This window comes from Lepidochelys kempii, chromosome 3 (assembly GCF_965140265.1).
Source record: "Lepidochelys kempii isolate rLepKem1 chromosome 3, rLepKem1.hap2, whole genome shotgun sequence".
NCBI classification, from domain to species: domain Eukaryota; kingdom Metazoa; phylum Chordata; order Testudines; family Cheloniidae; genus Lepidochelys; species Lepidochelys kempii.
The window spans coordinates 55,199,872-55,221,992 of record NC_133258.1 but is presented as its reverse complement, the minus strand read 5'-3'; the positions used below and the strand labels follow the sequence as shown (position 1 = coordinate 55,221,992).

Sequence of the window (22,121 nt, the reverse complement as noted above, 5' to 3'; positions counted from 1 at the left end):
TAGCCTCCTGTCACTGGTGACAATCTTTACCCTTTAAAATGTCTTGAACATAAGAGATACAGAGACAGGAAATACCCCAAACTCAGTGTAATGAGCTGTGGGAGAAGCTGGGGTAGGCCTATAAAGAGGAAGTTGGTGGTAAGAGAGGCAGCAGGGAGGAGCTCTACAGTCACTCCCTTATACTTAACCAAGTCCCCTCTTCTCTAGGAAGAGGTCTAGGGTGAGAAAAGCCCCTGGGATTCTGTCTTGGACTACAGACTCTGGCAAAAAGCCAAAAGGGGGAGGAGGGGAGGAAACTCCACTGGTAACCCAGAGGTGGGCAAGAAGATAGAGAAGAAAAAGGTAGGAAAGAACGCAGGGGCACAGCAACAAGGTCTGAGGTTGAGCAGACCATAGTTGCTAGGCATAGGATCCCTGGGCTGGAACCCAGAGTAGTGGGCAGGCTTGGGTTACCCTGCCAACCACTGGGAAATTGGCACAGATTGGGAAGTGGATTGGAAGACTGCTGAGAGTTTAAATGGACTGTCTGGCCACTGGGTCTTTGTTACCTGGAAGGGGAGGACTATAGTGACCTGGCTGAAGAGCCACGTAGCAAAAAGGGAGTACCCTGTGTCCAGAGACAGACCGACCGACCATGGAGTAAGCAACTGAAGAAGCGGGGGTCAGACTCATTGACAGCTAATCTGCAGATAAGCCACAAGGAGGTGCCCTAGTGTGGAGCAGTAAACGCCCTGACAGCAACTTATTTACAAACATATAAATAGCTGTGGCATTATTCCAGAGCAACTGAAAAAACCCAAATGGCATCACGCAAGAACAGTGGAAAGCATAGCTTATTACCCACACTGTAGCTGAATGAGTCAAATGAAAGTGGAGATCTTGACATTTGCTAGTCAGCTTAATCAGATACCTTCTAGTTTCCTGTAGTATGGGTACCAGTGTTCTGCTACTCACAGCATACCAGATCTATTTACATATCCTATCAGATGGGATGAACATGTAAGTCGTGTTGCATCTGATTAAACTGAGATGTCTGGAACTACATAATCTGACACAATGTAAAAGAAGGCGATTTAATGAAAAAGAATGTATTAAAAACACTGTGGCTGGGCAACTGAGATAAAGTATTTCTGGTGGCAGGTATCTGTGTTCCCGACCAGCTTTCTTTATAATCCCATCATATCAAATTACAGTGACTTTACTCTCCTTACTGTCAGTCAACCTTTCAAATTAATTTATGAAATTTCTCTTTCTAAAAAGCAGCTCAAGTGTTTAGAAACAATATCTGAAAGTACTGAAAGGCTTCAAACAAGCTGTTTTAGCAGAAAACCTGAGAAATATTATACATTTAAAAAAAGTAGAAAAAGTAAATTGTGTTATGTTTTGCATTTTGCTACAAAATGGAGGTAATAATCCACAGAAAAGTTGATTCCCCTGAGAAATCATAACTTACATTAAACCATAGACTTCAAAGTCCCAGCCCACATACCAGGAGGAGCCCATCTGATATTCCCCCACATCAGTCTGAAATTCTGCAAAGTTTAAATTTTCATTTTAAAAGTGTTCCAAGCTTTTCTCTGATTACGGAGATATATTTCTGAATGTGAACCTATGATCCTTCCTCACCATGAAGACAGGCTGAAAAACAAATTCTCTGCAAGTCTTGACCTGTCCCTATTAAGATCAATAAGATAATAACTCTCCAGCCTAATTATATTAAAATGTCAACATTCTTAAGTATTTCACTGCTAATAATTCCAGCAGTCACATCAGCCTAAATTGCACATCTATTGTAGTTGGATACAATGGACAGAAAGATTGGACAGAAAAGCCTACTTTTCTTTTTAAATATGTAAAGCTAAAAGCAGTACAGGCCTGCATAGCCATCCTCTCTCGTGTCTGGGCTCACCCTTCACTTGAGTTCATTATCCATGGCCTAAAACAGGGTTGAAGGCAGAGGAAAGGGGAGAGGAGAAAAAACAAACAAAAAAAAAAAAACCACCACCACGGCTGGACTTCCCCCTCTTCATCCCAGAGGCTTAAATGAGCTGTTCCCTGACCAGCAAACTGAAAGGAGGCAAGCAAGAAAAATAACGCTGACAGATTCTTTAGGCAACTTTGCCCTCCAAATACTAGGACCTGCTGAGCATCAACCAGTAGCTATCATCCTGTTTCCCTTCATTTCACTGCTTCCAGTTCTGGCTGTTCCTTCACTCAGTGTAGCAGAGCGAGTGTAAGGAAGCTGTAAAGGGCAGCTGGGGACAGAAGCGGTACGGAGAGCACTGGTCAGGCACCTTGGGAGTGGGAGAAGAACTTCCCCTGAAATCTACTAACACTATCACCAACCTTATGGAAAGGTCCTACAGAACAGAATAGAACGTGATACACTTCCTGCAGGTTTATTTAAAATCACTTTATAGAATGTGATCATCATATATCTGCTATAGAATTCTATAGGATGGTTCCATAGCCAAGAAGGATATTATTCTTCTGATGTTTAGAATAATTAGTATATAAAATGAGCTGGATGACCTTTTTTTGGCAAATAGTTTATTTGCCGAAAAATGTGGTTTCTGCCAACCTGAAATTATTCATAAATGTATGTCAACTTAGCTGAATAATTAAGACAGAACAAAAAACAATTCTAAGTGTTTCAATATTATTGAAACAAAAATGTTTTGTTTGAACCTGATCTGAAACTTATTTTAATTTTCGGCATTTTTACAAAAGCAAAATGCCAGGAGGTGGAGGGGTGAGGGAAGAAGGGAGGAAGCTACATACTCATTCTCACTCTCTTTCCTCTCTCTGGCCTAATGACTCTTCGTCGTTATTATGAATGACTATGAACTGCCACTGTGAATGACAATAAATAGTCATAATCAAGCCACAGAGAACAAGAATGACAATTCACCTAGGACGTAGGAGACCCAAGTTCATGTCCCTGTTCCAGATATTATTTAACTAATTATTCACAGTGCTACAGCTTCAATAGGAGAGAGAAACCAGAATATACCATAGCCCAATGGTTAGGACACTCTCCTACAATGCGGTAGAACCAAGTTCAATTTGTTTCTCCTCATCAGGCAGAGGCTGAATTGAACCTGGGTCTCCTACACCCCTGAAAAAGTATCCTATTCACTTGGCTAAAAGTTATAAATCTGCTTCTCTCCTCCCATCTGGCATTTTATCAATCTAGTCCTTTTTGTAAGAGTGCCTAAAATCTAAATGAAAAATTTCAGGTTAGGTCAAAATGAAACTTTTCTTTTCAACTCCACTCCAAATATTTTCAACTTTTTTATTTGCCAAAAAAATGTTGTGTTCCGTTCAGCCAGAAATGAAAGAGTTTGTTATTGTTTGGAATTGCCAGTAAAGTGAAAAATCCATTATTCACTCTTTGAAGCATGTACTGTGGTAAGAACAGAGTACAAGAAGCAGGAAATGAAGCCAGTAGAAGAAGAAACTGGGAGCTGCTGGAGGTAGATAAGAAACTCGCATACAAATTAACTCCACCCCTGGAAAGTATAAACAGAAAAAAAAAAAAAAAAGAGAAGTGTGAAGAAAGTCAGACCAAGATGAGTCCAAAAAGAACATTAAAAAAAAAAAAGCAAAAGGAAGGAAGGACAAACTCTAAGAAAAATGAGGAAAGAAACAGGTATGAATTCAAGGAGAATTTTATCTGAGGAAAGACTATAGAATCAGTATTTTATTTGCAACTCAGTCTAATTTTAATCCATACAGGGCCAGACCGAACATCCACAGAAGTCAGTGGAAAGACTACCATTAACTTCAGTGAGCACTGGATCAGGGTGGTAATAATTAAACTTCCTCATGAGAGAAAGAGAAATAACTTCAATACCAGCACTATGGCATACTAAGGAGTAGCATACATTTCATTCAATTTTCATCTGTTTGGTCTCTGCAATCAAGATGAGGTAAAACTTTAATAACTACAGTTTCTGAATGGAAAGATTGTTACAAATGAAAACACCTAAAGGCTAACATATATATTAGGGCTGTCAAGCGATTAATCACACAGTTAAACAATAACAGAGTACCATTTATTTAAATATTTTGGATGTTTTCTACATTTTCAAATATATTGATTTCAATTGTAACACAGAATACAAAGTGTACAGTGCTCACTTTATTTTTTATTACAAATATTTGCACTGTAAAAAAAACAAAAGAAATAATATTTTTCAATTCACCTAATATAAGTACTGTAGTGCAATCTCTGTATCATGAAAGTTATCATGTAGAATTATGTACAAAAACCCCCTGCATTTGAAAATAAAACAGCGTAAAACTTAAGAGTCTACAAGTCCTCTCGGTCCTATTTCTGTTCAGCCAATCGTTCAAACAAGTTTGTTTACATTTACAGGAGATAATGCTGCCCGCTTCTTGTTCACAATGTCACCAGAAAATGAGAACATGCGTTCTCATGGCATTATTGTAGCTGGCATCGCAAGATCTTTACGTGCCAGATGCTAAAGATTCATATGTCCCTTCACGCTTCAACCACCATTCCAGAGGACATGCGTCTATGCTGATGACGGGTTCTGCTCGATAACAACCCAAAGCAGTGCGGACCGATACATGTTCATTTTCACCATCTTTTGCTGGTGGCATCTGACTCAGGTTAATTTTCTTTTTTTGGTGGTTCGGGTTCTGTAGTTTCCACATCTGAGTGTTGCTCTTTTAAGACTTCTGAAAGCATGCTCCACACCTCATCCTTCTCAGATTTTGGAAGGCACTTCAGATTCCTAAACCTTGGGTCAAGTGCTGTAGCTATCTTTAGAAATCTCACATTAGTACTTTCTTTGTGTTTTGTCAAATCTGCAGTGAAAGTTTTCTTAAAATGAAAAACGTGCTGAGTCATCATCCAAGATTACTAGAACATGAAATATATGGCAGAATGCAGGTAAAATAGAGGCAGAGACACAGTTCTCCCCCAAGGAGTTCAGTCACAAATTTAATTAATGAATTTTTTTTTTAAACCAGCGTCATCAGCATGGACGCATGTCCTCTGGAATGGTGGCTGAAGCATGAAGGGGAATACAAATGTTTAGCATATCTGGCACGTAAATACCTTACCATGCCGGCTACAAAAGTCCTATGCAAATGCTTTTTCTCACTTTCTGGTGATACTGTAAATAAGAAGTGGGCAGCATTATGTCCCGTAAATATAAACAAACTTGTTTGTCTTAGCAACTGGCTGACTGAGAAGTAGGACCGAGTGGATTTGTAGGCTCTAAAGTTTTGCATTGTTTGGTTTTTAAGTGCAGTTATATAACCAAAAAAAAAAAATCTGCATTTGTAAGTTGCACTTTCATGATAAAGAGATTGCACTACAGTATTTGTATGAGTTGAATTGAAAAATACTGTTTCGTTTATCATTTTTACAGTGCAATAAAATTACAGTGTAATAAAAATAATAATATAAAGTGAGCAGTGTACACTTTGTATTCTGTGTTGTAATTGGAATCAATATATTTAAAAATTTAGAAAAACACCCAAAAATATTTAACACATTTCAATTGGTATTTTATTAACAATGCGATTAAAACTGTGATTAATCACCATTAATTTTTTTTAGTTAATTGCATGAATTAACTGTGACTAATTGACAGTCCTAATATACATCTTTCTGTGGCATTATCTGAATACACTGCTTAATATATTAGTCGGTACCTAGTATTTAGCTTGGATTCTGTTAAAGATATTTAGGGATAAAGTATTGTTTTACTTACCGAGTGTCTCTGATAAGAGGTGTGCTTCCCAGTTTAAAACAGGTTTTTTCACCTCCACAAGATGCCTGTCTCAGGGAAAAGCTTTCTGCTAGATCAAAACCTGTGAAATGTGATATATTAATTTAGTCTACTCTTTGTTTAATGCAATTTTAAAGCCTGGGGAAAGTATTGATTTTTAGTATGCTTGATGCTTTTCTAGTCTATAGACTGACAGGCTATTTCAAATCCCAATGCTTTAGGTCACAGAAATTTCCAGTTTGCATTTTCTCATAGGAAGGGATATGAGTGTGAAATTCCCTCAGCTCTTGACTTTTCAACCTCTGAGGAATGCACTGGCTGTTTTCTTTTACCATCTGAACTAATGAGAATAACTATGCTGCAGATCTACAGTAAGTCTGAGAAGTGAATGTTAAATCCAGACTAATTTTACAAGTAAGAATTAAAAAAAACCCAATGTATATGTATAGAACTTAAGCCAGAAAATTACAGAAATTTATTCTAATTTTAATAAAAACAAATTTTCTAATATTAAAGACAGCTTTAATTTAAAATGCTTTATTGTCTCTTTACAGTTAAAGCCAGCTTCAATGGGGCCAGGATTTCACCCAAGGTTTGTAAATTTTAGATGCTCTATCTTTTGTATTAAAAAAGTCACTTACCTGAAACATCAAGATTTTCTTTGTAGATATGTCTACGCTGATGTCCATCTGGTCTCATTATAGGACACACTTTAACTACAAAAGAATACAGTATAACAGCTCCCATCAAACATTAGCAAATAAAAAATAAATCAGACAAAATTATTGCCATGTGTAATAAACAGTGAATTGCAAGGCAACATGAACAGAGTTCAATTTTCAATGTAATTAGATTACTACTAATATTCCTTCTTGTTTCTTTATATTTAGGATTATGAAATAAACCAAACTACCATATTAAAACAACAGTAATTACATTTTAGTGTACAAAATATTCTCTTAATACTATAATTATAAACAGATAAGATGTAATCATGTTTTAATTCAATCATTTGTGATTAAAGCAAGCACATATTAACTATTCAACCACTGTGGGAAATAATATTTACATTCTTACAACTTTTTTTCTCCAGTCAAGAATACCATAAAACAGAACACCATATGCTTGGCAGGGGTGAGGGGTTATGTGTACAGTAAACTTTGAAAAAAAGAAGATTTTACAGCAGATGCTATTATGAAGATACAACAATAAAAGTTATAAGTATATGATGGATTACCCTCGCAACAGTTAAATGTTATTTGCAGTGTAGAAAATAATCTCAAAATGTGGATTAATAAGGATATTGTCATATTATATAAACAATATCTCATTGCTTGCCTCTTTAAAAGACTGTTACAAATTAAGCAGCTTTGCATTAGGGATTGTTTTAACTATGCATTGATGTGTTTACTAGAAACAAACAAGCACAGTATTCTAATATTTGTAATATAGTACACATGCAGAGGCAAAGTCTAACAGAGTGGTTACATTTAACAGCTGAAATCATAATAAAATAGGGTAAATTAGTTTAACAATTTGAGGAAGTATATTAAAAACTTTTAAGTAATAACCCTTCTTACTAGCTTGTCTCTAATAAGTAGTACTTAAGTATGAGGGCCTATATATGGACTCCTACATTTCCAAAACCTTAAAATCTAATATCCGTGAAGCTTAACCCAACATTTATCATGCTGCAGCAGTTTTATGCTTCAGTAAAGAGACACACACACACACTTTTTCAAGAAGTGGATAAAGACTAAGGTCAATTTTTTGCATGTTAAAACAGGGCTGTATCTTTTTACCAAACTCATGAAAATAGTCCCACTGAAGTCTATTGGGACTACTAGAGGGAAGGAAAGCAGGATTTTGTCCAGAAACTCTGTTGGCATGCAATCCTGTCTTGAGTTGAAGTGCCCAGAAAAGATTGCCAAAATAAGCCTGAAGTTTCAGCAGTGGAAGACACTGGGCTTTCCAATGTATCCATTCAGTGAAAAGAGAGGAGGAATTAACTAGCACTAACCTAGAAATAGTCTATATTTAAAGGATTTCCAAATATGTTGGAGACTGAAAGTTGACCCGGAAAATGGTTACACTTGTAATTGTAAAATGCCTGCAATATAACACTGACTCTGTAATAATACAGAAAATACATTCTTCCCCAAAAATCTTGAATTCAACTCAATGTATAACAGTATCACATCTTTACAATTAGCTTAAGTGGCTAATTTGAAGTAACTAGTAAATTTATAGCTGGAAGATATAGTTTAGATAAAAAAAATTATTACCTCACAAAATGATTAATGAAACCAATGTCATCTTCATTTCAGAAATGTTTAAACATAGATTGGGTGAAGGCAGTAATATGCATCAGATTCTGTCAAAAACCCTGTTTCGTTTGTCTAAACTACAGCCCACAATTAGAAAGCAAGGTAATTTATGGGCAGATTTGTTTCAAATATATCAATTAACAGATATGTAAGAAGACAGATACTATATTTATTTCTACTGTTCCTACCAAAGAACAAGTCACATTAGAGGCAATTTTTCCCAGGACAATATGCAGAATTGTAAGAGTCTTTGTGTTGCCATCTCAGTAGTTTATATGTAATCTTTCATCAAACTCCTAGTTGGCAATACAAGCCCATTCTCAGTTGTATTTATTGTGTAGTGAGTTCTCTGTTATAATGTACTTACTGTACTTCTAATACTCTGGCGGAAATATACACTCTAGAGCATAGAGTCACGTTCGCATTAGATAATTTTTATCCCTGAACCGACAGAAAACACACAGGCCTGATTCTGCTCTCATTTACACCAATATACATCTATAACAACTCTGTGGCAAAAAGAAAAGGAGTACTTGTGGCACCTTAGAGACTAACCAATTTATTAGAGCATAAGCTTTCGTGAGCTACAGCTCACTTCATCAGATGCATATCATGGAAACTGCAGCAGACTTTATATATACACAGAGAATATGAAACAATACCTCCTCCCACCCCACTGTCCTGCTGGTAATAGCTTATCTAAAGTGATCATCAGGTGGGCCATTTCCAGCACAAATCCAGGTTTTCTCACCCTCCACCCCGCCACACAAATTCACTCTCCTGCTGGTGATAGCCCATCCAAAGTGACAACTCTCTACACAATGTGCATGACAATCAAAGCTTATGCTCTAATAAATTGGTTAGTCTCTAAGGTGCCACAAGTACTCCTTTTCTTTTTGCGAATACAGACTAACACGGCTGTTACTCTGAAACTCTGTGGCAGTGAAGGGAGTTACTCTGAATTGACACCAGCATAACTCCTGTCCAGCAGCTTTAACTTACACTAGGGCTGCGGATCCGGGAGTTGGACCTGGCTCGTTCTGGTCCCTCTCCACTAAGTCCAAGTGAAGATTCGAGCCTTAATTTCTCTGCTATCCTGCTGACTGAAGTTGTTCCTGAGATGCCTAAGACCATGTAATGCACCGGGGGTGTATTTTTATCAAAGGCGTAACAGTCATGGCAGGAAGCACAGATACTAAGGTCACATGAATGCTACTTTGCTGGTTGTATTCTGTACACCCTCAAAAACTGAAAGAACTAGTGCAATTCTTCTTCTAGTTTGTGCTAAAAATGACCCCATCACCTCAATAGTATATTTTCCTAGACAGCTGAGCCAAGAGATTAGAATGTTAAGAGCAACAGCTTCCCCTACATATTCTTTTTCATTCAAGGAGCTGACAGCCTTCAATTTTATAGGCTGATACAATATCTGTTTATAGTGAGGAAGGAAGGTCCAGCATGATTTTTAACTATTGCTGACAATCCTGGCACTTGTATACACCACTTTTGTCATGGGTCAGACTAGAGAGGTTAGAAAATTAAATTAGACAAGGAGACTGCATAAAGACAACAATCAAGAAAACAAGAGAATTCTTTACATTCAGCAAGGACATAAAAACTATGGCCTGATTCACTACTCAGTTACATTACACTAGAGTAAAAGTAGCCGAGCAGAGCATTGCTTTGTGTCTAGTTTTAACTCCATGATTTCCATTAAAAGTAAATGGTAATGGAAAAGCTACCTGAAAAGAACACTGAAAATGTAATGTACATACAATTCATAAGGCTATCCATCCATAGAATGGGTATAGAACTTAAATTATAGAAATTCATGAGTTCTACTAATTGATTTTAGTCTTGTAAATCAATAAAATTCTTTCAACTCTACAAAAAAGTCTATATACTACATGTATATATTCTCACATGCGAATCATAGATAAAACCTGAAGCTTTAATGCAAGTCTAAGATTAATTAACTTTCTAATGGCATACAGTACAAACTTCAACTCCCAGTAATTTATAAGGCTACACCTACAGTTCAAGCTATGGGTGTGATTCCCCAACTTCCATACATGTACTAGCAGTAGCTTAATGAGAGCTAGCATGGAGTACAAACAGTAGCACAGCCATGGCAGCACAGGCCATGGCAGCACCAGCAGTGACATGGCTTAGCTGTGATGAGTATGTACCCACCAGTTTCAGGTGGGTTTGTACTCAGCATGGCTAAACCATGCCATCTCTGCCATTGCTCACGCTACCATGACTACACTACTATTTATACTCATGCTAATATGTGTATGCAAGCTGGGGAATACACCCCTAGCTCTCCTAGTGTAAACACAGCCTAAGAGTTCAAGTCTGGCAGCTTATACATTGAGAATGCCTAATGTATGAATCAACTCACTATAGTATTAACATCTTTTTATCTAATATTAATATATCGTGTTCTATAATGAGGCATTTTTTTCATATCAGACTTAAAAAATTGCATTGGAGTGTGCCCCTGAAATTATTAGTGGTGTTTGAGTCAACATTTTTCATAACATACTTCATGTCAAAGGCAGTGGAAATCCAGCAGGTCTTTTCCAGTATTGTTGGCAGCCCAGAACCTTTCATATGCCATATTTGTCACAGGTCAGACAACAAAGCTTAGCAGCCCATGTTACAAAAGGGGTACTCATAGCAAAAAGTTGGATAAGACAATCAGAATGAGACAGAACTATTAGCATTCAAGCAGAATTTAGAAATGATCACATTAGAACTTTCTAGAGTTGACTCAGTTCCATATTGTGAAAGCACATGCTCCCAATAATCAAAAACTAGTTAAATCAACCATACAAACAAAATAAAAGAATTAGGAGAAAACTTTTCCTCGGTATATTTAGGTTTAACACATGGCTGTGGAGAACTTCATGAACTTCAGTCTGGTAACCCTATCCTCTCCCTTAGATTTATTATATTTTATTTTTAGAAGTAATCACTTCCCTCCAGTAAATGGTTAGTACACCAGAAGTTCTGCACACAACAAAAACTGAAAGGGATCACTGCTGTGAATCAAACAGATGTCAGCACACTCAACAGGGCCTAAGGAAGACTGCCTGAAGCAGGCCCAGAGTAATCTGTCACACTCTTTAACATTTCCTCTTTTCAGCACTGCCATTTCTTTAATTACAATAATATTAACTAATGAAATGAAATCATTTCCAAGACACGTTCAGAATATTAAATGGAAAACAAATCTCTCCCCTTACCATATTAATCCACACATGTAGCTTTACCCTTTCTTTTGCATGATTGATTTCCTGTATTTTTTTATAATTAAACTTAAGTGGGAACTCTCCCTCCATTTCAAAGCCTTCCACCAAAAAACAGTAGCACAATTAGACTATACTATAGGGGTTGTCAGGATCCTGAGGCAAAATAGTATGGGACTTGTACAGAAGCAAACTCTATTGGTACAGCATAGCTTGAGTAGGGGCAAATGGCACAAGTACAAATGGTGACACAGGACAGCCATAAAGAAGTGTCACTGCAAGGGTTGCCATGCAAGAATCTTGAGAGGAAGAAGCAAAAGCAAGAGCACCATCCAGGATGAACTGACCTTGAGGAGAGAAAAAGGGAGTCACTTGGATTAAATGAAAGAAGAAAAAGTGTAAGGAGTTTAGATATTTGTCTCTCCTTTCACGTGTCCCTGCCATCTCTCATGGCCTAAACAGTCTTCTATGACTCGCTTACATTTAATTGAAAAGCCTTTTACCTGACAAGAGGGAGTTGCACTCCATTTTGTTTTCAAATGTATTTAATTTAAATTGTACATAAGTTCATGTCCATCATTTGAGCGTCTTCTGCAGCCCTTTTAAAGTGTTCCTTCCTCAACCCTCCAAATGAGGTAGCTGGATGTGCCCATGAACTACACTCCTTCAAATGGCAAGAGGGGATTATTGAAGGGTTATTTGAGGAGGTTTACCCTCCCACCTCCCAGGGTTTGATAATAATATACATACAAAGCTCTTAGCTTTTGCTGCTCTAAAAGTTCAAAAGAGAGTTTAGAACCCAAACTCAGATTCTCCACAATGTACTACTTGTACATTGCCCAATCACAATTATCACTACTATTTATTATTTGTACTCCAGTAGCACTTAAAGGCCTTAATCAGGATTGGAGTCCCATTGTGCAAGGCACTAATCTTAAACAGCTCAGGCCTGATTTTCAGTAGCGCTGATCACACAACTGCCATTGCCTTCAACTGTTTTCTAGAGGGTAGGCATCTCTGAAAATCAGGTCCTAATTGTTTATCTTTCTTTAAAAAAAACAAATAAAAAAACCTTTTCTGTTAGCGATGTTAGGCATGCTGAAGGGAACTGAGATGTGGGCCAACCCCAGGAAACTTCCAAGTCATTATTTGATGCAATATCATACCAGACGGTCCCATTTACAAGCATACAAGTGATTTATTTCTCAGAGATGGTGAGTTATAGTGACAGACTACAGAAGAAGAAATGGGACAAGAGATGGGGAGAAGGATGTTGTTTGAGACAAGAGAGCTAGATAAGAGACAGATGGCAAGAGGGAGCTAAGAAACGAGGGGCAAATCATAGAAGTAATGCACCAAACTTTACTGTCACCATTTTGCTAGAATACTGTATTATCTCTCTTTCCCCTCTCCTCTGTTTATTTAGGGGCAAGGAACTGCCTTATTCTACCTCTCTAAGGTGGTTGGCATGCCTTTGGGGCTCTTAAAAATGCTTTCCTCAGATTAAAACACAGAATCAATAATACGATTTTGTTTAAAAGAGTTCTAGATTTTTCAAGCCCAGGACTGGACTCTTTTTGGATATGTAATATTAAAAACAGAAAATATCAGGGGACTACATTGCAAAATTTCAAGTGGCTAAACTGCTTCTAAAAATATATTCCTCTTTATCTACAGGAAACAAAAACACTGCCTTTAGATACATCAGATACGGACTTCTTCAAAGAGATGTTAAAACTGATTGAGCTTCTGTAACTTCATATACTTACGTGGTCCATTAACTTTCTATGCAGCATTATTTATTTGTTGAGCTGTGTCAGTATTGAGACTTGTCCTCAGCCTTTTGACTGTATGGCTACAAAAAAAAAAAAAAGAGAGAGAGGTACCTGTCTTGTCCGTGGCTGCCATATAAATTGAAACAGGAAGGAGGAAGAGAATTGCTATCCAAAGCCAAATTATGCAGAATCCAATGTGCTTCATCTCCCCTCGGACACATGTGAAAAAATGACCACAGATCTGAAACAAAAAATACTCACAATGGGAACAATATCTTCTTATTCTCCCTTTCCCAGTCCCCCACAAAAAAACCACAAGGAAGAAATTTATTTGTAAAGAAAAGAGAAAGTCATTGGTTTTACACAATGTGTATCATTTATCTGTGTTCAAGAAGCTCTGAAAAAGTTTTCAGACTAATCTGAATTTAGAATTGGGTAATAAATGTATTTCATGGCACTTTTCTAGTTTTATGAGCAATTCATTTACAGTAATACTAACTCAGATATTATTAAATAAGCCACTAAATTATCATTCATTAGAATGACTAGTTTCTTTTTTTCCCCCCTCCTAGCTTTTTAGTCTTAGATATTTTAGTTTAACTGTTTGGTGACACAGTGCTGCAGAATGACTGCTGAAGCTGTCATCAGATTAACTGAGGAAAACTTCTCATTGCTTTTTTTTTGTCTTTTATTTAAAAACAAAATAGTCATAGGAGACATTTTTCTTCTTTGCGAAATATGCCAGTGACTAGGGCAGCCTGACCTAAATGTGCAGTTTAAATCTTATTTAAAAAGAATGAAACTTGTCCAACAAAATATCTTTGTCTTCCAAACACAATACTGGGCTTCTTCTAAACCAATTACAACTAGCAGGAAAGTATGGATTTAACAAAGCACAGTGAAATGCAACAATACATTATTATTCATATTTTTCTTAGAGAAAGTGTGATGTTGTCTTGTAATATGAAGATGAACTGAAGAAAAAATACAGCTGGTATGTCTGCTCCGGAAATTTATGATTATTTTTGTGCTGCACTATTTTCATCTTCATGGTTATTCTGTCAGTCAGCAGTACAGACAGTAACACAAAGTGAATATATGTCAAAAGAACATCATGGTGTAAGTTCCTGCACCTGCTTTACAAGAAGACTTCAGTGCACTAGAGCTGAAAGCCTATGGCTCTCAAACCCTGAAAAGCTCTTACAAATTAAATAACACTGTTACCAATTGCTAATGCCGCTATCTCCTTCACCATGCCTACTGTATCTCTGTATGTTGAGTCATCGCTAGTTTATTACTTCAGAAGATGATCAATCACGTCTACAATCAACATGTCAGAACTTAATAGCAAGAACTGACTCGAGTTTATGACGGTCCAGACTGTAACACAGCCCGCCTTGGAAATTTAGTTGCTCTGATTAATTTTGATTTGTTTTTCAGACAGTAAAATACACGCAGATACCCGTTGACAGGCACTGAGATAACTGGGCAGCAGAAGGGAGAAAATGTGCAGATCCTTAATTCCTCTGCTGCTCTGCACATGAACACGTCCAAGCTGCTAGAGTGTGGGCAAGCCAGAGCACTCGCTCCCGGGGAGGGGCCAAGGCCTCACACGGTGCTGGTCAGTTTGCCCGAAGCAGTAGCAATACCAGGGGCGCTGCCTGTAGGGTCTTGACTCCTAGCAGCCGCTGCTTTCCTGCCGTCTTTGCAAACTTCTGCCCAGCTCCAACCTCCCCAGCCAGCCTCAAGCGTTAGCTCCCAGTCACCGCTACCCCCAGGGTCACAACCCCCGCTCCCCGTCCCCCACCTCTCGAGTCCGAAGCCCTTTGTCCCCAGCCCAACTCCTTCCTCCCCGGAGCGGCAGCGGGCGGGCGCGTCCTGCAGCTCTGCCAGCCGGGCGGAGACGCGCCAAAGCATCTGGGAACCGTAATTCCCGGAGCCCGGCTCGCGGCAAGGAGTCGGCGGCGCCCGCTGCAAAAGCTGGGGGCGCAGGACCCCACCCCTCGCGGCTGTTCACGCGCCGCCCGCGCGCCCCCCGTGGCCACATCCCTGTCAGAGAGGTGAGCGCGCCGCGTGAGGCAGGGGTGAGCACGTCCCCCGCCCCCATGTCTGAGTGGGGGGTGCCCCCAGCCCGAGGCCTGTGAGTGCTGCACCCGCCGACGGCTGGCCAGCCCCGCGGTTCCCCGTGCAGAGCCCTTCCTGGGGCCCCGCCAGGAGAGCGCAGCGCCAGCGGCTCGGGCGCGGGCCCCGCTGATTTGCATTTATCCTAACTGGCTTTTCCGCTGGAAAATTGCACCCCCGGAGAAGCCGGCCTCAGCTGGGGCCACGAGCGAAGCTGCCGCAACACTTGGTCAAACTTACCAGAAAACTAACAAAAAATAAAGGGCAGGTGGGGCTGGGAGGGGCAGCGCTTGCTGCCTCCAGGTAGGAATTGCAGGGGACATGGTGGAAGATCAGTCTCTCTCTGCCTCAACAGCATGTAGTCAAATAAAAGTATGACTGGCAGTGAAATGGAGGGGAGCAATGTGATTCAACGCAGAAAAACTCAAGAGCCCCTTAGATCCACATAGGTTTTGGGCTGTGCACCTGCAAATTCCCAATAAAGGGTTGCCCTTTCTTTTATCATATCCCCTTTTCACTAAACCATTTCAGCTTACTGCATTTAGACCAGCAGACTCCCACAATTAGGAAAGAGGTTACAGACTAATAGATATTTGCTTTTGTGTATAGACATATTATATGTACATCCACAAGTATTTAAAAATATACACATTTTGGCCTTGTGCCAATTTGTAACAGCATTTAATCATTTTGTTAACTATAGTATATGCACTGGGAGTATTTCGATTAGCAGTTTTAATTGAAACAAATATACACACAGACATAACTATACTAACATATTTACACAAGTGTGAGCAGATTTATATCGTACGTTATCCAGCATGGCAACAGAATATAAACATACTGTGTATAGTATTTATATATAGGGTACAGTCAAAATCAGAAATAAACTCGATTAGCAATAAAGTGAGCTGAACACATAAATACAGTAGAGTGTGTGTGTGATGTGTAAACATTGACTACAAATATGAGCAGCTTACCTTTAATTTTTACTTATTAAGTCCTCCAGAATCACAGTAAATGTCTGTACAAAACTGCTGTAGTGCTGAGGAGTTGCTGGAGCCAGTCTCCAAAGAGTGGGATGCAGCTCTGTCCTTATTAGTCTCACACAGTGTGACCCTCCCACTCAGTGAGCACAGAATATACTGCAAGACAGGACAGATACCAACATAGTCATGGGTTTTGCATAATCACTCTAATCTCTTCCAAGTCTGGTAATAATGTAAAAAAGGTTATTTTATTTTATTTTATTTTATTTTATTTGTATAATAAACTATTCCACAAATAAAATTGTCTGGGTTTGATTGCATGAATGAAAGGGTGTGTGGATTCTGTTTGTGGAGCAGTGGCTATGAAGTACTGTGCATAGCAGTAACACACCAGCAGACAACTGGCTTTTAACACTTAAGTGTGAGCATGTCATTAATTTTATATACTTTATCATAAATTTAAAACCAACCAACCAACCAACCAAGAGAATGCGCCTATTTATGGCACTGATGTTGCAAAGCACAGCAGATGACTGGTATTTAGTTTGCCTTTTTAAGCCCATCATTTAAAAGCCAGTCTGTTCTTGCACTGTAATATCATCTGTCTGTGATAAAATGGTGACACTGAGCCTTGCCACTAATTCTCACTTGAATATGCTAAACTGTACTTTTTTTGGGCCCTCTGAGTATGCACATGACAGCCTTCCAGTGTAGCCTTTAGACATGTAAACCAGAGGATAAAAGGCTAAAGAGTAAGAAAACGATTACAAATACATACATAGAAGGTAGGGAGAGCAGGATCTTATTTTAATGCATCTCATTTAAATGTATTTAAAGTTCTCTCTCTTTCCAGTAGATCTGTTTTTGAGGTCAAGAGGAGGAGGTGGTGATTTGTGAAGAGTGAATCTCAAAGGGTTCAATAGTTTAATATTGAGTGGATAAACATCCAAAAAAGTTGTTTATCTGGAACTTATCTGAACTTGGTCTTAAAATCAACTAGAAATCTCATTATATTGGATTTTTCCTCACAAAATTTCCAACAGTACTTCCTGGTTTCACCCAACATGAAAACTGCACAGGACAACAGATAAGTCACACTTGAAGTCATGGTTCATACTCTTTTATTTTATCTTTCTAACATGACTTTTAAAACAGTCTCTACTCTTCCCAGCTCAGAATCACAAAGAGAAAATAGTCTTGTGGCTTGAAATATAGGACTGAGTCAGCACATTTAATTTTTGTTCTCAGGTCTGCCACAGACTTTTGTGACTTTGGGAAAGTCACAAATCCCTAGACTTCAGTTTTCCAGTCTGTAAAATGCAGATGGAAATGCTCCCCTATCTCATAGAACTGTTGTGAAGCTAAGGGTCTGATCCTGCAGGCAAAACTTAATACTGCAGCCCGTATTCAAATGCATAGTCCCAAGGCAAAGGGACAACTCACAAGAGTTTTGGCTGCAGTTTGCTCTTTGTGATTCTGAGCGGGAAGCGTGGAGACTATTTTAAAAGCCATAACACAAAAGTAAAAGATAAAAGGCCCTATTATAGAGGTCTAGTACTAGTGAAATGTACTGTGATTCATGAATTTAAAATATGTTTTATTTTCTCTTTACTCTTTCTATAAAATCTACAGAAGTTCTACAACCCCTGCTTAGGTCCTGTTCATATAGCCTAAATATACTGGATTCAAATCCACTAGCGTAGACGCCTGCACCCAGGAGTGTCTTAGACTTTACTGGATTTCAGTGTTCACAAGATAAAATTAATGAATATTTTGGCAATTAGATAAAGATTCTTTTCTAAATAGCACAAAATTTGTACCTACAATTAAATATTCAGTTAAAAAATCCTTTGAATTAATTTTGTCCTCCAAAGACTCAGAAAATTCATCCAAATTTTGAGCAGGGGACAATGTACAATTTTAAGGACTACTTGGATTTGTTATAAATAAAGAAGATATTTCACACTATCAAATAGAGCAGTGCAGAATACCCTTCAATATATGTTTCCATGCAAATCACTCTACATGATTAAGTCCTTAATAATGACTGCAGGATTAGGTTTTATAGTTCTGAATTCAAACAGTAGTTGCATGTTCATGTTTCGGAGCAGAATTTGGGCCACAGATTTTCCAAATGAAGTGTAGTCAAAACATCAGTCTCCATAGATTTAATTTGCATTGCTTTTATTGTAGATATACTCTGGTTAATGGTTTGCTTTTAAGCCTAACCTGGACATTTTTGCTAATTAGTAAATCCCAGACACCAAAGGCTTGCCAGGGAAACTGGTAAGAGGCACTGCCTGACATGGTGATAGAGTTTACAGGACTCATAGTTTTAGGAGATTTCGTGCATTGATCAAAACTCCCTATCTAGACTTTTCATGTTAGTTTCCTCACAGGTAATTTCCAGACCCACCCACTCAATTAACAACATCCTGGACTAGATCTTTGGGCTTGGTATGGACATAAAAAAATTAATAAAATAAATAAAAATCTCCCTTTAATGATCAGGCTATTTCCTCCTTCAGGCAGAAATAATAAACCTCCCCATTACAAGGCTAAAGGAAAGCAATACCATGGTCTGTTTCTGAAACCTTTTAGACTCAGACAAGTTCCAAAATCTACTTATAGCAGACCCTGCCCAACCAAGAGGCCAAGGAGTCAGTAAGACTCAGTAAGGTACAATAGCCATTCTCTGCCTACTGCTGTACACTCTGAGCCATAGTCTCAGTCATGGGCACTGGAAATGGAAGCGGAGAGGGACATTCCCCCTTGCACACACTTTTTAAACAGGGGGGCCATGGTCCCCACATTTGAGAACCTGAACTTCTCAGGGGTGCAATAAGGGTCATAATGCCAGTCAAATTTGGGCCGTTTTGGTTGCTTGCCCTGCCCCCTCCCCATACTTCTGCAGTCCTTCTGGTGCCATTGTCCTCAGCTGGTGTAAATTGGCATAGCTCCAGTAAAGTCGGTTGAAGTGCATTGATTTACACCAGCTGAGCATCTGGTCATCAAAATACCATGGTCCACGTTGATTGCTGTGGCTCTTGGATGACCTGGAATAGAAAAAATGGAAAGAAAACCTGTCTAGAAACCTATACCACGGCCATGGAGACAAAGAGAGCCTACCTATCCCTTGTCATAGAGGCAGCAAAGTCATGACTGACAGAACTTCTCTGGATCATAAAATACTTTATATACTCAAAGTGGCTCCACTCAACCCGCAAACACAGCACGTAAAGCAAGGAACTATCTTATTTCATAGAATTGATCATGTGTATCTGGGATGGCCTCATCAACCAGCATGAACAACAAGTTGAGAACAGAACCACAATACCCTCCTTCCAAGCTTTTGGCCCATTCGCACAAGTAGAAGTCGAGGAAAATTTGACGGAAATCATTGCCACTGTTTGTGATTCTGTCTCCTGCCATTCTGGGTAGTAAGAGAGAGTAGACAACCTGAGACTCCCACTAAGACAGACTGTCAACACCTTTGATTAGGGAAATTTACCATCTATCCTAGAATATGCAATAATCTGACCACAACTAAAGGAAACATTGCTTGACACTAGAGAAGTTCTTATGTGTGTGAGAGTGTGTTCTTTTTTTAAATTTTTTTGCCAGAGTGAGTTCCATAGTTTAGGTGAAATCCTAGCCCCATTGAAGTCAAAAGAGAAACTTCCATTGACTTCAGTGAGGCCAGGATTTCATCCTCTGTGTCTAGGTCCTATGAGAGTTCTCAAAAACATCCCCGCATCGTTTAACAGTTTCATTATTTCTGTAAAATATAGCTGTTGTGGGAGGACATGATTGCAAAGGGAAAGAAGACCTCTCAGCAAGGAACAAGCATATAAAAGGCTTTGAAAATAAAGATAGATGCACTGGACACTGATCTAAGTGGGAACCAGTGCAGAGGGGACAGAACCTGACTGATGTATTCATGGCAACTTGTGTTTCTTAGCAGCCAATTGTGCTTTGCATCTTTAGGAACTTTTTCAGGATGTTCAGCTTCATTCTCAGATATATAAGTTACAATGATCAAGCTCTGAAGTCAGAAATGTGGGGATCACCGTGATTGGGACTGTGTCTAATAGAATGGGTTTCAATCTCCTGGCCCCACACTCCCCACTCACACTTACATCCAAATAGCATAAAAAATCAGGAGAACAAATCTTCTGTTTCTCTGGCAGGCTGTGAAGGGAAGGAGGAAGAGACAGATGATTACTGTTATTTCTCTTTTTAAATATTTTGGAGGCACTAAGAAGTATGGTGATGGGGCCAACATATACAGCTAGATAGAATGTATTAATAGAAGAATACACACCACCTTATTTATGTAGTATTAGTTGTCATGGATCAACCAGTTGTACTTATGATTTTCTCAAGGTTTCTCTACTTTACTTGTCATAACAAGTTTTAATATAAGCCAACATAATTGAAATAATAAATAAAGCTCTATTACTGCAAAAGTTTGTCACCTACCCCTTCTGTGTCTGTTTCCCCATCTGTAAAATGGAGATAATAATTCCAATTTCATAGAGGTATCATGAGGCTAAGTTAATTAATATTTGTGAAATGCTTAGAGATCCTTGAATGAAAGGGAAAAGTCTATTTTTTGTTTGTAGTGTTATTGTAGCTGTGTTGGTCTTAAGATATTAGAGAGACAAGGTGGGTGAGATAATATCTTTTATTGGACCAACTTCTGCTGGTGAAAGAGACAAGCTTTCGAGCTACACAGAGCTATACAGTTGAAGAAGAGCTCTTTGTAGCCTGAAGCTTGACTCTTTGACCAACAGAAGTTAGTCTAATAAGAGCTATTACCTCACCCACCTTGTCTCTTTTAAAAAAAATAGGACACCTTACATTACTGTCAAAAGTGAATATGCAGAAGGCAGTATTGACATATATTTGTTATATTTACTAACTGCAAACACATTTCAACAGCTACAGAATGTATTGAACCTGGTAGCATGATTACACCCATATCAAATATACTACATCATACCTACTATTCTTTAAAGTAATACTAGTGCTCACTGGATTTAATCAGCCTGATAATAATGCAGAATTTGTAGAATCCAACACATCTTGAGTATAATCAAACTATGCCTACCAAGATAATGTTAAAAAGCATGACAGTCAAAATGATTTCCTAGTGCTCTAAAAAAAGGAACACTTAATTTCATATGCATACATTATATACATTCATATACGTCTGCATCACATTAACAAATTGCAAATAGCTTGCCATGCACACTAATGTGTCATAAACAATGCAAGGAAACAGACCTGGAGAAGAAATCCAATTTTGAATATTTTCCACTGTGTTCATTACCATATGTAACCAACCCACCTGTAAAGTGGTAAAATATGTCCCTTCCATAACCTTTTGTGGCATCCCTATTACATGACTGTGGGAAGAAGATAATGTGCAGTGAAATGGCTGGCAAAGGAACAGAGGGGCTGAAAGGTTGCTCTCCAAAAATGGCAAACATAATTCAGGTTATTTGGCTTTTGTTGGAGAGCAATGCCTAAATGTTTTTAAAAGTCATTGCACATAATTCTTTTGAATGAAGAACTGGTTATAGGCAGCTATGCTAGGAACTTCAGGTGTTTGTTGAATGTTGAGTATATTCTTAAAAATTCAGTGTGCATGGGAAAACAACTATCTGGCTGTGAAATATACTAATTTAAAACTGCAACAGTTCATGTTCTTACATAAGAACAGTGGAGTCCAAAAAAAAAAAAAAAGCATTGCCTCAAACAAAATATGGTTGAGAATAGGTTTAAACGTAGGCTGAAAACACATTGGAGGCATGAACCATTGTCATCTGAAGCAGACTGGATATCCAGTGCAGCAATCTGTGCTAGACTAAATTATAGACTA

At 38.5% G+C, this 22,121-nt stretch overlaps 1 protein-coding gene and 1 long non-coding RNA gene across 2 annotated transcripts in view; one reads left to right on the top strand and one right to left on the bottom strand.

Annotated features, from left to right (window-relative positions):
• The window catches only part of COL19A1 (collagen type XIX alpha 1 chain), a 337,043-nt gene extending 320,740 nt beyond the window's left edge, over positions 1 to 16,303 (bottom strand). The window contains exons 1-4 of the mRNA XM_073336362.1: positions 16,226 to 16,303; positions 13,236 to 13,365; positions 6,410 to 6,484; positions 5,751 to 5,850 (exon numbers count right to left, since the gene is read on the bottom strand). Of these exons, the coding sequence (XP_073192463.1) occupies positions 5,751 to 5,850; positions 6,410 to 6,484; positions 13,236 to 13,329 (269 nt within the window). The 5' untranslated portion in view covers positions 13,330 to 13,365; positions 16,226 to 16,303. The remainder of the gene's footprint in view (positions 1 to 5,750; positions 5,851 to 6,409; positions 6,485 to 13,235; positions 13,366 to 16,225) is intronic.
• Positions 3,746 to 6,361, top strand: LOC140908690 (uncharacterized). The gene is made up of 2 exons (XR_012157956.1): positions 3,746 to 3,932; positions 6,323 to 6,361. It is a non-coding gene; the product is annotated as an uncharacterized lncRNA (long non-coding RNA).
• Positions 16,304 to 22,121: the final 5,818 nt, after the last annotated feature.